Source organism: Malaclemys terrapin, chromosome 1 (assembly GCF_027887155.1).
Source record: "Malaclemys terrapin pileata isolate rMalTer1 chromosome 1, rMalTer1.hap1, whole genome shotgun sequence".
NCBI lineage: Eukaryota > Metazoa > Chordata > Testudines > Emydidae > Malaclemys > Malaclemys terrapin.
This window is the reverse complement of record NC_071505.1, coordinates 62028353-62043767: the sequence shown is the minus strand read 5'-3', so window position 1 is coordinate 62043767 and position 15415 is coordinate 62028353. Positions and strand designations below refer to the sequence as shown.

Below are 15415 nucleotides of genomic sequence, written 5' to 3'. Positions count from 1 at the left end.
GAAAACACAGAAAAAAGTAATATCCCCTTCCATGGGCCACAATGTGGCGCAAAGCAAGCTGCATTTTGAGCACCCTACCGTAACCATGAAAACATATTTTCTTCCCAGCTTAATTTCCCTTTTGATAAGATGACTGATGTAATTTGAAAAATGTATATAATTAGTTTGACCATTAAATACTTTAATTTACTTAAAAATCTTGTTAAAGCTACTGTGTTGTTTGCATAACAACCCCTTGGAAGCTTAGTAGTGATTTCATTTTACTTTATATCAAAACTTTGTGTTCTTCCAGCATGCAGTTTTACAAGTGATAGGCTGATGGAATTTGGAAAAGTTATTTATTCTAAAAGAAAAGCATTAAAGCTTTTGTTTTGGGAAGGAAAAAAGCCATACAGGTGAATAATGATATGGACATGGCATTCAAGTTGGGATCTACCACCTCCAAGAGTGCCCCTTTAACTGCATCATGTCATATAGGTAGGAGCATTAATTGCAATCTGTACTACATGAAAGGGAACATGCTTCTTATTTACAGAGTACCAACAGCATGATAGGCACTTGACAGACAGCCATGAAGACAAGATCCCTGCCCTGAAGAGAGAGTGCTCAAACTCAGCGACAGCAATGTGATGCAACAAATAGTGTTTCATCTCACATTATTTTAATTTCAATACTTCTACTTAGATTTTTTTTAAGGTGGGAAAAGGAAAAAAAAAAAAGGAGAGACATCATAACCTGTTACCTTGGTTTTAAAAAACTCCACTGAAGACATTATTCTTTATAAAGATATAAAGAGAGACCATTATGAGATTTTTAAATTTTGTTATGCAACTTAATTCCTGTTGTTATGGTGGGCAGACCATTAACTCCAGGACGAAAACTCAATAGTCCACTAATTATACAGATTAACTGATCTTTGCTTCCAATTCCTTTCTCCCTGCCCCCTTAGCAACTTAAACATGACCTAAAGATCCAACGCAAGTGCTGATTTGTTTAGACAGTTAGACAAAAGAAGCCTGCAAGCCAGTACAACATCTCTCTCTGCATGCAAAGCTGTAAGCTAAAAGTTTTCACTCTTTCTTTTGGGTGGGTGTGTATGGAGAGGTGTGGAGGTGTAAAACAAAGTTACGATGGAGTACTTAAATTGGTTATATTTAAATATGAGTACCACTGGTTAGTCTTACACGGGCGGGGGGACACTGCAAAATTACAGTGTGTGCATTTGAAAAGAGACACAGGAACAGCAACTGCCCTCTAGCTATCAGGGGATTTACCATGCATTTTTGACTAAGCCTCAAACCCAAACCAAAGTAACATCCTCATATATACACAAAGAGTCTTATTATGACAGCTTCCCTTCCAGGGAAAAGAATCTTTCAGTAGTCACATGACCATTGAAATCTATGTTCGGTTAAAAAAAAGGAGCACCAATGCAACTCATAATAAGCATAAGCTTTGTGACTAGAAATATTTAGCTGAGTATTTCTGGGACTGCAGAGTCACTGATATAGCTGAATTCTATTTCAGGCTGCCCAATATCAAAGTCTCACTGTTTGTACGCTGTGACAACGTGTTGTTGCACTATCAAGCATCATTACCGGATTAGACACTAGAAGTGCTACTTATTGCTGGTAAGAGCTTTTAATGTTAGACACAAGGGCAAACACTGTCTAGCCTTACTCACGTGAATAGTCTTCAACAGGAAGACTCATATGAGCAAAGTTTTGAAGGGGCATAGCTTGCAGGCACAGGGCCTAGAACGGCTAACAACATAGGAGAGGAAGATGAACAGTGGCAAGAAGGAGTAGTAAGAAAGTGAAAAGGAATAAAAACTAAAGTCAAGTCTACACTACAAAATTAAGTTGACCTAAGTTACATCGACGTACAGCCACCGTAGTAATTAAATCACTTTTGCATGTCCACACTCTGCTCCTCATGTTGATGGTGCATGTCGACACCAGGAGTGCCTCCACTGATTGAACTGTCGGCATGGGGCATTGTGGGAGGGCTTTGGAAAGGCCACAACAGTTGATATAAGCAATGCAGTATCTACATTCACACTGCATCGACTTAACTACATCGACCTAAGGGCTATGCCTCTCATGGAGCTAGAGTTATTAAGTTGCTGTAATGGGTGAATTACATTGGTGGGAGCTACATTTTAGCGTAGACACCTACAGAGTTAGGTCGATGTAAGCTGCCTTACGTCAATCTAACTCTGTAGTGTAGACCAGGCTTAAAAAGGAACATTTTTTAAAAAAATGGATGGAAGCAGAGCTACCACTAAGAAAAGATACACAAAGAAACAATGGCTCATCAGTTTCCAAAGACAAGAACAACCATCTCTAGAAAAGTCAACTCAGGCTTTCGGAAGCAGAAAGACTAATGAGGGAGGGCTGCATCCTCTGATTAAAGACAATCAAAAAAAGAGGAACAAAGTTTACTATAGAATGTTTGACCCCTATTTTGCATCTTTGATGGGACACTGCATCTACTTGACATTTTTTAATTGAATCCTGGTACTGGTAGAGGTGAGTTGCTGCTGCTTCATTTTCAAACCTCCAAACTTTCAGTATTTTGAACTCATAAGACTAGGGTACACCTAGTTAATGAAATATCTATTTGATAACACCCGAGTACTGACCATTTAGCAGAGTTTAAAAAAAAATTTGTATTACTGAACAAGACACTTTACATACCCTCGCTCCTCATCAAAAGGCAGAAATGGTCCTTACCTCAATTCAACTCATGCTTGCCGGGTTCAAAACAAAAGTACAGAGCCACACTACAACTAAAAGGAAAGCGGGAAACGGAAAGCTGAGAGTGTGATTACTCACTACTAGGAAAACGTGATTTTTATCTCAACATCTAGGCTCCATAACTTTGCTTTCACACTGAAGAATTTTGAGTTTATTATCTAAGTTTTTATAAGATTGCCCATTAGCCTGGTATCGGGTTGCCTGCCACAAAAAGTAAAACACAAAAGTATCAAAAAAAAAATTTAAACTCCCAATTAAAATATGTGTTAAATTAAATTATCAATCTAGTGTCAGTGTGCTCACTCTCAGTAGCAGCACTCTTGCTTCTAAGCCAGACCAGAAAGCTCAAGTCCCAGTTTTAACAACATATCCAGTATTATACCTGTTGAGCACTATTAGAAGTTGCCACACTAGTAAAACTGGTGTCTTTTCTCTACACGTATTGTATATTAAAGATTTCAAGACATTTCCCCAAATGGAGTAAGGATCTGGACAACCTTCCCTTTCTCAGTAAGGATTATTTCATATCCAGACTGTGTGAATTATTGCTGAGTACTTAATGATGCCACGTTGCTATCCCAGCATCAGTATCTGAAGTGTCTGTAATGCACTTTGGGACATCTAAAGCATTGAAGTCAGTAAACAAAATCTATTTGTATTTCATTTCAATCCAATATATAGAAGGAAAATCTGCCATACTGCCATTTATAGAACATGCCTCCAGTGCTAACACTAAAACAAGTTGTCAAGTCACACCTTAGTCTAACAGATAGGATTAAAAAAGAACTGCAACACATTTAATAAATTAACCGTTGAGATCCCAAGTCACTAAACGGAATGTGCATGCTGTTTTAAATTACTGATTATGGCTTATCTGTAACAGAATATTTGAAAACCTTTATTTCAATATTGTATATCCACCTTAATCCAGAGGGGTAGAGGGTTTACTGGGAGGGAAGGGGTTGGGTTTGGAAGGGTGCAGAGGAGGTATCAGTGTTACCTCGAGAGAGGAGGATGCCTCATTACCATCTAAGGCAGAATAAGGAGACAGATGCTCCTGATTTCGGTGCCTGGAATATGTCACCCACTCTTGTCGGCTACCAGGGAATCCTGGAGCTGGGTTAACGCCTATTCAGGTTTAGTGGCTGTTCCACTACATCCATGCAAGTGTTACTAAAACAGCAGGACCGAGCAGCGGAGTCGGACCCGGACCCCGGCCCTAACCGGGGCGATCCGGATCAGGCTGTGCATGCGCTATCCCAGCCTTACACGGAGGAGCTTATGCCATAGCTCCCCTAAAGAGCATTTTCTAAATCGGGGGTGGGCGGGCAGTAAGGACCGAGGGCAAATATTCCCTGTCCCCAAAGGGGGAAGGAGCTTCGCTGGGGTGGAAAAAACATCGGCAACTTCTGCTGCTGCCTCACAGCCGGGCCCGGGACACGTGGAGGCCTGAAATCAGACAGCCGGGGGGATCAGTGCCTGGCGAGCGGCTGCGGCGGGGGGAGGCCGCCTGGAGCGGGACGAGCCAGGGCACAGCCCGAGGATCTGGTCCCGACTCGGGCCAGCCCAGCAGCACATGCTGCCCGCGCGCCGGGGGGAGAGGCCGGGGCTGCCCCGGCCCGGGGACGTTGCACTCACTTGCAGCTCGGGCCTGGCTTTGGCCGGGGGCCTCCCGAAGAAGGAGGTGCGGGCGGTGAAGAACTCCTCGGACTCCTCCTCCTCCAGGCTGCTGTAGCCGCTGCTCATGCTGCTAGTCCAGGGCAGCGTCAGCGGCCGCCGCTGCTGTAGGGGCCCGCGGGCGGAGACCCCCTTCCCTGCCGCCGCATGGGGGCCCGCTGCTCTCCCTCCCAAGGCTTCCGGGACCCGGGAGCAACAGCTGATGCGGCTGCAGCAGCTGGCTCCCGCCTGCCCAGCCTCCCTGCAGCACAAGTTCACACGGGGCAGCGCAGCCCAAAGGGGAGCTCCGGCTACAGCGCCGCCCTCGCCCCTGCCTCCTCCCCCGGCAGCAGGGACTGGCCTGACGGCCGGCAGCGCCCCCGCCTCGCAGGAGGGGGCGGGTGGTGCAATGCAAACAGCCCGGAAGCCCTCGGCGCCTCTCCCTGCTCACCTTGGGCTGGGATGGACTTTAGTCCCCGAACAGCAGGTGAGCTGGGCGGAGGCACCGTCTCCTGCAGAGCCAGCGCTGGGCAGTTCGTTTCTATGCAACTAACTCCACATCCAGCGCTCGCGCAAGCCTTTGTTATGGACGCCTGGGGTGAGAGTGGGATCGGTAACGGGGAAGGAAGAAGACAGCGCTGTGGGAGAGCCAGTTTGATAGCTCAAAACCCTCCAACTTCAGTGCGTTGATTACTTACGTTGTGCCAATAAGCTGCCAGCCAGGCACTTCAGCAGGAAGAGCGAAGACAAGAGACCAGGCCCGGCCTTCTCTGCTCTGCTCTCAAACTAGCATCCAGGCAACAAAAACCATTTTAACTCCCACCACTTGTTATTTCAGGCGAAGTCTGGGTGTACACATACTCTTCTTGGGAAATAAAAGTGGCTTATGTTTCTGTCTCTCTAACCAACAGGGTTACAACAAAACTGCAAAGCCAAAGCCTGTGACTGCCAGATGCTGGGGGACTGGATGACGGGATGGATCACTCCATAATTGCCCTGTTCTGTTTATTCCCTTTGAAGCATCTGGCATTGGCCACTGTCTAAAGACAGCATACTGGGCTAGATGGGCCATTGGTCTGACCCAGTATAGCCATTTTTTTGTAGCTTGTCAGTTTTACTTCAATTTAGTTTAAAGCAATTTTCCAATTTAAGCAAAATCAAACACTGTTATTCCCCAAGAAGAATGTCCACCCCCAGACTGGCACTGTGGTAACAAAAGGTGTGAATTAAAACTGGGGCAAGTCTGTGCATACACCAACTCTCAGATAGGGGGTAGGGTGTCTGTCTTCACACATGTCTTTAAAGTGTCTGGCATGCTATTGGCACAATATAAATATCAATTCACTTGGCGTTTTGGGGTCCTTGTACCAACAAACTGTCCATCCACACACATTGGTTGCTTCCTTCCCCATTACTGACTAGCCCTAGAGTATTCTAGTCCAGGATAGTCCTAAAGCAAGATGCACCTAAACAATAGAGATAAGGGAACCCACAACCAACAAAGCAATTAGGCATAAGAATTAGTAACTGTGTTGCTGGGTCTTTTGTTTAGTTGTTTTTAAAAGTTCTCTCCTTGAAGGAATGATTAGGAGATACAGCCCTTTGGGAGGAGTGATATTTAAGGAGAGACCTGAAGAAGGAGCGGATGAAGGGATGGCAATCAAGCTGGGAATTTCAACTACAGCATTGGCAAAGGTGTGGAGGCAGGAGTAGGAGACCCACAGCGGGGCAGTTATTTGAATGGCTCAGTTGGGGCAAGAGTGAAAAGAGATCAGTGCAGAGAAGTAGGCTGATAATTTTCCATTTCCATTATTCTCCACTGTCTTTGCAAATGGCCTCACCCATTTCATGAAGCTCTCAATTTCCACGCAAGCAGAGACATTTAGGTGGGACTGTTCTCCAGAAAACTCTGCAAAAGAAACAAGAGATCCCAGATTTTCCCCCAACTATATCATATATTTGATCTTTTTTAAAAAAAGGTTTTGAAGGCACACTGAACTGTGAGTTACACTTGCACCAACACTTTGATCTTCCTCTTCCACCCACCTCAAGTGCACTTTTCCTCCAAGTCTTTCTGCCCCCTTCCAAATGGATTTCATTTTACCTAAATCTTCCTCCAGGTATGCTTTTCATTTGCTTATTGGGCATTGGATTGGGTCCTGCACAGACTACCAGGCAGATTTTTTCTTACTCCACCCTGACAAGCTTTACCAATTAGTTAACCAAAAAAAGTAATAGTGCATACTGAAAACAAAGATCCACAGTTGGAAGATATACTTACTGATAACTCTGCTGAAGGCAGGTTTGTTTTTGTGCAGAATTAATGAAGTGTTATCTGAACATAATGACGTGAGAAGTCAAGGAACATGGCAAAGATTTAAACAACACTTACAAGCATTATGCAGCATAAAGTTAGTTAGTGTTTGTGAAACAGATGTATAGAGCTGTATAAATGCTGCAATACATGGAAGAGAAAGGAGGCAAAGGGGGTGAATATCTATCTAGGAAAAGCTCAGTTCAAACATAGCATATTTTTCTATGGCAGAAGTGCTAGATGGTCAAGTGGTTCCCAAAGTCAGATGGAACAAGTGTCACAGCCCATGTAATCAACCAGAATTCCTGCTGGTTCCTGTTTGCTTAATGAACTGTCTTTACTAACCATATATTTTCTCTTGAACAACAATAGCAAATCATAATATAATGATTGGGTCATATTCTAGAATGCATTGGCTGTCAATCAGTCACAGAAAGAAAGAAAAACTAAATCTGCTGAGAAATAAGTCTGGCAATCCATTGTTGTGATCATTTGAGCAACTGGCAAGAGGATAATAGATAACGGAGAACACATTTTAAAAAATAAACAGAATTGAATCCAAATAATACTACAGATACCCACATAAGAGGACTAGAGAACAACATCATTTTATAAAAGCATAGTGTCTATAGAAATCTAATTTTAAAAGAGGTTTTCAAACTACTGCCCTTCTAAGGTCAAAATAAGTTAAAAAGTTTGTGAACCAAATAATACATCTGCAACCAGAAATAGTAACAGGCATACAGTGTTCTGGAACAATGTTCTCATGAATAATCATTAATATAAAGCAAGTGCAGGAAAAGATGAACTTTGTATAATACAGCTGTATCTTACACAAAGAACAAGATGAATATTTTCCATTATAGGTAGAGCTAACCTGCAGCCTTATACTTGCATCAAGGATTTGAAAGTTCACTTTATTGAAATGCAACACCAGGTTCAGCTTCATAAGAACTGCACAGTTAAAGCTGAGATTTTCCTTATAACAGGAAAACAAACATGAACATTTTGACTAACCTGGCAAGGACTCTGAATTGTCAAACATCATTTCATGAAGTCAGATATCTAATTTAATAAAGGTGGACTGTTCTTCAGAGTCTAGTGACTTCATTATGTAAACATTTTTTGTTTGCTTGCATTAAAGTAGTAGTTTATTCACTGTGGAGTTTATATCAGTTCCAGCAATAACTGTGTTGTGTTTGTTCTTGCTTTCTGTGTCAGATGATTTAAGAGTGTGTAATCTCATCAAAAAGGAAATTTACCAGACACTCACTGGCCAGTTGGGGTGGCCTAGTAATAGTGCTCTGCACCACCGGGCAGAAGACCCAGCTCCATAAACCAGTCCCAGTCTTTTCTCTTGCTCACAAGGCTGGAGTATGGGAAAGGTACTGGGCCCTTGGAAGCAAGGAAGTAAAAGATGGGGTGAGGCTTAGAAGGTCCTACGTCGTTTAAGAATGACTGAACCTCTAGCTAAACAACAAAACAATCGGAAGGACCGCAGAGTTTTAAGCATGTACATGACTTTGACATTGAAGATAATAGGTCTGATCCTGTGCTGCATCCTTAGATTCTGGGCTGCTCAAAGGTCCAAAACAGTCCCTGGCAATCTTCCAAGAGCTATGTCACAGCCCATAATCTCCATATTGCAATGTCCTATAGGCCCTCTCCCTCCCCAACTCTCCTGCACAATATCTATGCCAGGGCCTGTGAGGGGGTGTAGCATTGGACCACTTCTGGTGGCTCTATACCATGCCTGTCTCAGAGGAATCCTTTCTCAGTTCTTTCTAGTGTTTGCTCCATTCTCTGCCCAAGTGACATATGGAGGCAGAGTGGGGACAGAGCCTGTCCCATAGGGACTACTCAGTTTCCTGTGCATAAAGTTACGCATGTCCTTAAGTCTTTGAAGGATCAGGTTAATGCCTCCTAAAAGGTGTAAAGCAGGTGACAAGGGAGAGAACCGTAGGGCACTGAAAGGACTCCCAAAAGCAAAAGCAAACCCTTCACCATAAAACACCTCCCCAAAAATTCTGCTCCTGACATTTAGAAAGCTAAAAATACACAGATTAATGAAGGAAAATCCAACTGTATTTTATAAGCACATGTTCAGCAAGATATCACTGAGCTAAGAAAAGAGAAGGAATTGATGAGCTGCAAAAATCAGAGGCAATCAAAGTAAATTCATCCCCAAAATTAGAGAGCGCTCTGAGGCATGTCATTGATTGCATTAAAAAAGTGACTGAGGAAAGATGAATTTATTAGTTTCCTGCAATGTTGATTATAAATACAATATCTGTGATTGATACTGGTAACTACTGTATGTTATTACAACATACACATTTCTAAAATATTGTTTTATAAGGATGCTAATAATTTCGGTAGGATATAATTCTGAAAGCTAATTTCATTGTAAATACTATTACAGCTAGTCTGCAATCAACATTCTGAAATACTGAGAAGAATTGTAAATTAGAGGGTTGCTAATAAAATAGGAAAAGCTTTGAACAGAGAGTTAATCCTTCCTGCCAAATGAAAAAGATTCAGGTTCAGGTTCTATCAACCTGATAGTCATTCAATTGGTAACAGAGCACTGATAAACTGTTACAAGGCTGCTGGGTATCCTGATTTTTCTTCAAAACTTAAAAAAGCCAAATATTCATATCCTCTAAATTCTGTATCACAAAGTATCTTATTGTCTTTTCTTGTGAGGTATGCTAAGAAATCCCAGATAGTATTAATTGATAATAGAGACTGATTTAATGTTTGGATCTCTGTCTTGTAACTTTAAATAGTGTTTGCTATATCTTGTGTACCCAGATATCATGGTTGAAATAATAATAATGAATAATAAATAACAATAGTTAGTAAAACTCTCCTTTCACAAAGTTGTTGAATGCTGCTGAGCCCCTCTGATCAGTTGTCATCCAATAGTCTTTGTTCAGTGCTGATACCACTGAAACACCATCTATATTTTCCCTTCTTTTATCAAGATTCACACTTTCAGTAAAACACAGGAATTTCCATAATGATTAAACTATAACAATGGTAGAGGCTCTATGTGAAAATACAACTTTAAGGAAATGTATTCTATAATAATGTGTACTTAAAACAGAAACAAAACTTCTTCTGCTTTTTACACTTTTCCTAATTGTTAACAGTAGGCAAGAGAATTTGGAGCAATAAAAATGAACCAGACCTTCTGTTTTAAGTATAGACACCACAACTGTGGAAGCTTACATGTTTATGAATACCAGGAAAATGCCAGTCCTAATATACTATAACTGCAATTTGATTCCCAGCATCTGTCTTGAAACCAGGAAATAAATGAGAGGTGGGGCCTTCCAGTCACGCAATCAAGTCAGCAGTGTGATTTCTAAGGCAAAGAAAAAGAGATCCTCTTGTTACCCTTGAGATGTGTCATTTTTTCTATTTAATTACAAACTTGCTTAGAGGTGCAGTGGAAACTTTTTAGGGATCATCCACACTGCAGCTTGGAACTTAGAGTATTATTTTAATAACCAGTATTGGAAACTGTTGATCAACACAGTGACACGAGAAGGGTATATAACTTTTGATTGGACCTAACTTTTAAAAGCCAGTTGTTGAAAGCCATTGTCTAGCCTTTTCCACTCACCCTCAACCACCATCTTAAAAAAAAAGTTTGAGGTCATCCTATCAACCAATTCATAAAATAGAATTGCATCCTCAGAAGGAAATGATGTTGTCACTATCCTGACATTGGTCATCAACAACTCTGTATCTCTGTGATGTTGTGTTGAAAGTCATCCTGTGGAGGTCCTCCTGATAATCCTCTACTGAGAATACCTCCTGTACCTAGGTGGAGTAGGGCATTCCTTATGATGCATTGTCTGTTCGTTCATTTACAAAATTAAGTTTAGCAGTTGCTAAAACAAATTAATGATAGTTTTCTGTACTTCTACAGCACAGCTATAAGGGCAAAATTTTCAGGACTTTCAATGAGACTTAGGTACCTTTGAAAATGTTACCCTAATTCTAGTTTTGCTTTAGCCAGGGCTCACCAACTCACGCCATATTTGGAAGCCAACATCTACAAATTTATTCCATCTCCTGCTCACCATACAAAAGTGTTCTCATCCTACCACATTTGGATGGTGAGAGTGCTACTGCCTCTATCCAAAGAGGATGAGGGTAGAAGTGGAGTGGACTAAGGAGGGTTGAAATGGGGTAAATACAGTGAACAAAACACACAAAGGAAGTATTAGGCCAAAGAAAAAACAAATCAGATAGGTAAAATGTTAAAGAGAAAGTTTTAGGAAGAAAGAGAAAGTACTGACAAAAGATGTATCAAGATATAGAAGGAAACATGGAGATAGGAAAAAGCAAAGAAAGAAAATGGAAATATATTATTAAAATAAATTAAAGAGTGATACATACAGTGTCTTGAACTCACATTTTAATGGATTTAAGATCAATTTCCTGGCTTTGAACTGATGGCAGGGGGATTCCCAAATTGCAAGTTTTGACCTACTCATACACTACAGATGATGTTCATCTTTTTAAAAAGCTGACAGGAATGTCTGAGATTGCTGTAAGAGTTCCCTTGTACTAGATTACCCGTTTACTCTTGACTCTTGTCTACAGTATTCACTGGCAAAGCTCCATTGGTGGGGAATTATGAACTCTAATTTTCTTAGCCTAGACTCATCCCTAGACAGCAGAAAAGAGCAGGGAATAAAGGAGGGAAATGTCTTTACATTAATGAGTTGTCCAGCAGAGCTAAAGGCATTACATTGCTCAGGCACTGATGAAAGGAGGCTTCCTGCTTTTGTACAGCTCTGATTCTCCTCTACTTTCCATCACTCAGCCCCAGCAATAGGCACTGCAGCAAGAACAGAGAACAAGAAAAATCCAACATTCTCACAAATTACATAGGTCAGGAGCCCTCGCCAATATCAGTTTTTAATTACATGATCACATTCTGTTTTCCACAAGACCCCTGCCTCATTCAGTCTATAGGTACAGCCAAGGGGTCAATTTAAGGTTGCACTGGCATCTGTAAATCTGGCATTTCCTAATTTTTACTGCATGTCTTTGCAACCTAAACAACTGTTTTCACATATGCTTTTTAAAAGGAATAACTAATAGTTAAATTATTAGCTCTACACTGTTAGATTTACAGAATTTGCAACATGTCTGAGTTAGGTGCCTTGTATTGCATTCCCGCCTGCCTATAATTTTAAATTGGAAAAAAAAAAAAAAACCTTAAAATTGTATTTGTTTCACATATAATTTCCTTGTGTTTTAAAACAGAAGAGGAAAGCATAGTCTTATTAATGTTAATATTTAAATGATCCATATCTGTATTATGCTTTGAAGGTCACACCTCATTGATGGGAATGGGTTGGAGAACAGAGAATGTATAACTTTACTCTGGTTATAGTTGGCTGGAGACTCTAATTTTTCCCACCGATGTGCGGAATGAATTTTGTTATGTGCACCAAGATGGAGGTGATGTGTGATGCATTACCTTCATCTTGGTGCACATAACAAAATTCATGTGGTGAGGGTGGGACCGAGGGGTTTGGAGTGTGTGCGGGGGGGCTCAGGGCTGGGGCAGACAGTTGGGATGCAAGGGTGTGAGGGGTCCAGCTGGAGGTGCAGGCTCAGTGGTGGGGCTGGGGATGAGGGGCTCAGGGCTGGGGCTGAAGGTTGGGTGCAGGGGGTGAGGGCTCCGGCTGGGGATGCAGGCTCTGGGGTGAGGCGGGGATGAGGGGTTTGGGGTGCAGAAGGGTGCTCCAGGGCTACTGCAGGGAGAGAGGACTCCTCCTCAGCTCTCTCTGCCCGCAGCAGCACCTGGGCTTGAGGGGAGAGGTGCCTCTCCCTGCCACGGCAGCTCCGGGACAGGGAACACAGGATAGGCGCCCATCCCCCAGCCTTCCAGGTCCAGGCCAGGACTGGCTTCGGGCCGGGGGAGGGGTGCCCCGGCCGCCGCAGGTCCGGGCACCCCAGCCGCAGCAGGTTCAGGGTTGGGCTAATTTGGGGCCAGGGGAGCGGCGCCCCTCCCTAGGCCACAACAGGTCCCCAGGCGGGTTCTCTGAGTGGTGCTAAATAGGCTGCTGCATGGCTGCACAGCTTACAGGGAACTTAGGTGGAGATAGTTTTCTTTAAGGCTGGGGTAACGGCTGGGGAACAGAACAGCATCATATATGCAAGTACATTGGCAATTAAGAGAAACAGTATTTTAAAGTAAAATCTCAGAATTTGCAGATTATAGGAAGCTCTGTGGAGAGGTCTCAATGTTTACACACCACAGTAGTTTCTAGTTCTGGATGTCCAAGCAGTGGTTTTGTCTGATTGTTTTGGAGCTTGAGATGTGTGTAGACTAGGGTTACCATATTTTGTGCCTCCAAATGGAGGACACTCCCAGGGGCCCCGCCCACGCCCACGCCCCAACTCCGCCCCCTCCCAAAGTCTCCGCCCCCTCCCCTGCTTCCCGCGAACATTTGAGTCGCGGGAAGCCTGTAGCAGGTAAGGGGGTGTGTGGGGGGAGGAGGCGCGGCCCAGGCTGGCCCCCCGGCGGCTCCAGCCTGGGTCGGCTCGGGCCCTGGGGTGCCGGCCCCGGCCGACCACCACCGGCCCACCCAGCACTGCCGGCCCCCGGCGGCCCGGCGCACCCCCCGGCTCCCGGCCCAGCGGACCCCCCGGCTCCCGGCCCAGCGGCCCCCGCGGCCCAGCGGCCCCCCGGCCCCGCGGACCCCCCAGCTCCCAGCCCCGCGGCCCAGCGGACCCCCCGGCTCCCGGCCCCGCGGGCCCGGACCGGCTCCCGGACCCCGGCCCGGCACCGCGCCCCCGGCCCCCGCGCCCACCCCGGCCCGGCACTGCGACCCCGGCCCGGCACCGCGCGCCCGGCCCGGCACCATGCCCCCGGCCCCGCGACCCCGGCCCCGGCCAAAGAGGCCCCAGCCGAGCCCTCCCGATTTTCCCAGACATGCCCGGCTTTTGGGGATTTCCCCCCGGACGGGGATTTGAGCCCCCAAAAGCCGGACATGTCCGGGAAAATCCGGACGTATGGTAACCCTAGTGTAGACATCTCACCAAAACAATTTCAGCAGCAGCCTGGAAGCAGTTGGTGAGGAAGTGAGCATGAGCATTGGATATCCCAAAGGAGGCTAGGACTTAGGCTCTGCTAAAAAGAATAAAAACCTTAGTTGCAAACTGAGCATGCTTAGAAGGGAATTTTCAAATTGTTTGTAAGAATCTTTATCCAAATGTGATCATAGACAAACTCCAAAAGAAGAACTATTTACATTCGCGCATTTCAGAATTCAAATGTTTTTGAGTTCTGTGTCAAGGGGGCAGGGGACTTTTTCTCTTTTAAACATACAGTGGACACCGTTTATATTTCAGCACTGCATATCCAAAATGGTGGACAGATTTTCCTCAAACTTTTCTTTTAAAATTCACTGTTCAGCTAAGATCAAGTGTGGAAAATAGTATACCCCAAAGGACAATTTTTTTGGAAGTCTGTGAATGAGTGAGAGCAGGCACTTCTAACTCAAATTGTTTCGAAGCCATATAAACTATAGCATTTGCTTTATACTGAAATGTTATGTTTTCCAGATGAAAGCTAACTGCCATTAAAAGGGGAATTGTTGTATGTGAATTGCACTATAAAATTAAATAGGCACAAAAGTCTGCACTAACTAGCTGTTTACCTCTGTGTTTTACTACACCACATAAGTTATAATCAGAGGAAGGAAACTCATAGGAGGTCTGAAGGTTTTTAATTGTTCTAGAGTGCAGATGGTTTGAATCACAGTGAATTGACATGGCTCAAGGTCAAAATGTAGAGTGCTAATAACTGCTTGAGTAAGTGATTTTAGTTTGTTTACACCTCTTCTGGAAAAGAGCTTTTTCAACCACTTTTAATGGCTTTGTTAGTTACTTTGAAGAAGAGCTCTGTGAAGTTTGAAAGCTTGTCTCTTTCACCAACATAAGTTGGTCCAATAAGCGAGATGACCTCACCCACCTTGTCACTGTGAAAACAGTGCTTGGGTTGACAAACATCGCCATAGCAGAAAATGAAATTTAATGAGCAAAGATGCCAAAGACATTTTCTTTACTACTTGTACCACTGCAGTAGTAAGATTTGCAGTGGTAAATCTTGCTACTGCATTTTCACACTGTTTGTTTTAACATACTTTCTTCTCCAGTTCCTGGCATTCTCCTTGCCAGTATAAAACCAGGCTTTCTGCTGACATCTCTGCATCCATCACTCTTGGTTCACAGTTTTGAAGTCTTCTTTGCAACCATAGAGCTAAAGGCTTAATTTAAAAAAAGTAAGTGAGATTCCAGCAAACAAGACAGCAACTTAAGAGAGGTACCAGTACCATGTACAAGCTGAATGTGAGCCTTACCTGCTGGCTACCATTATGTGTTAATGATAGTAGTATTACCAATCCCAAGCATTCAAAAATCATGAGTCAGTCCTCAAAAAACAAAACAAAACCCACTCACCTCCACCCCCATGATTTTGACTTAAAAGTTTTTTTCTTCTCTTGTTGTTGGACTTAAGTTCCAACTATCCTGGAATGTTAAAGGGGCAAGTTGTATGTCCAGGACTATGAAGCAATCAATAAATGATTATAATGTGCATGTCCATTTGAGACCTTCAAAGTATTTCATAAAACATTAATTTGGCCTTGCA

At 43.5% G+C, this 15415-nt stretch overlaps 1 protein-coding gene across 3 annotated transcripts in view; it reads right to left on the bottom strand.

Annotated features, from left to right (window-relative positions):
- Nucleotides 1-15415, bottom strand: part of RASSF3 (Ras association domain family member 3) — a 159424-nt gene that overhangs the window by 77633 nt on the left and 66376 nt on the right. Inside the window, exon 1 of one of the 3 annotated variants that reach the window (XM_054025609.1) lies at nucleotides 4398-4723. The exons of the other annotated variants lie outside the window; for them this stretch is intronic. Coding sequence (XP_053881584.1) covers nucleotides 4398-4505 — 108 coding nt within the window. The 5' untranslated portion in view covers nucleotides 4506-4723. Of the gene's footprint in view, nucleotides 1-4397; nucleotides 4724-15415 lie in introns of those variants that run through there. 3 annotated transcript variants of the gene reach the window in all.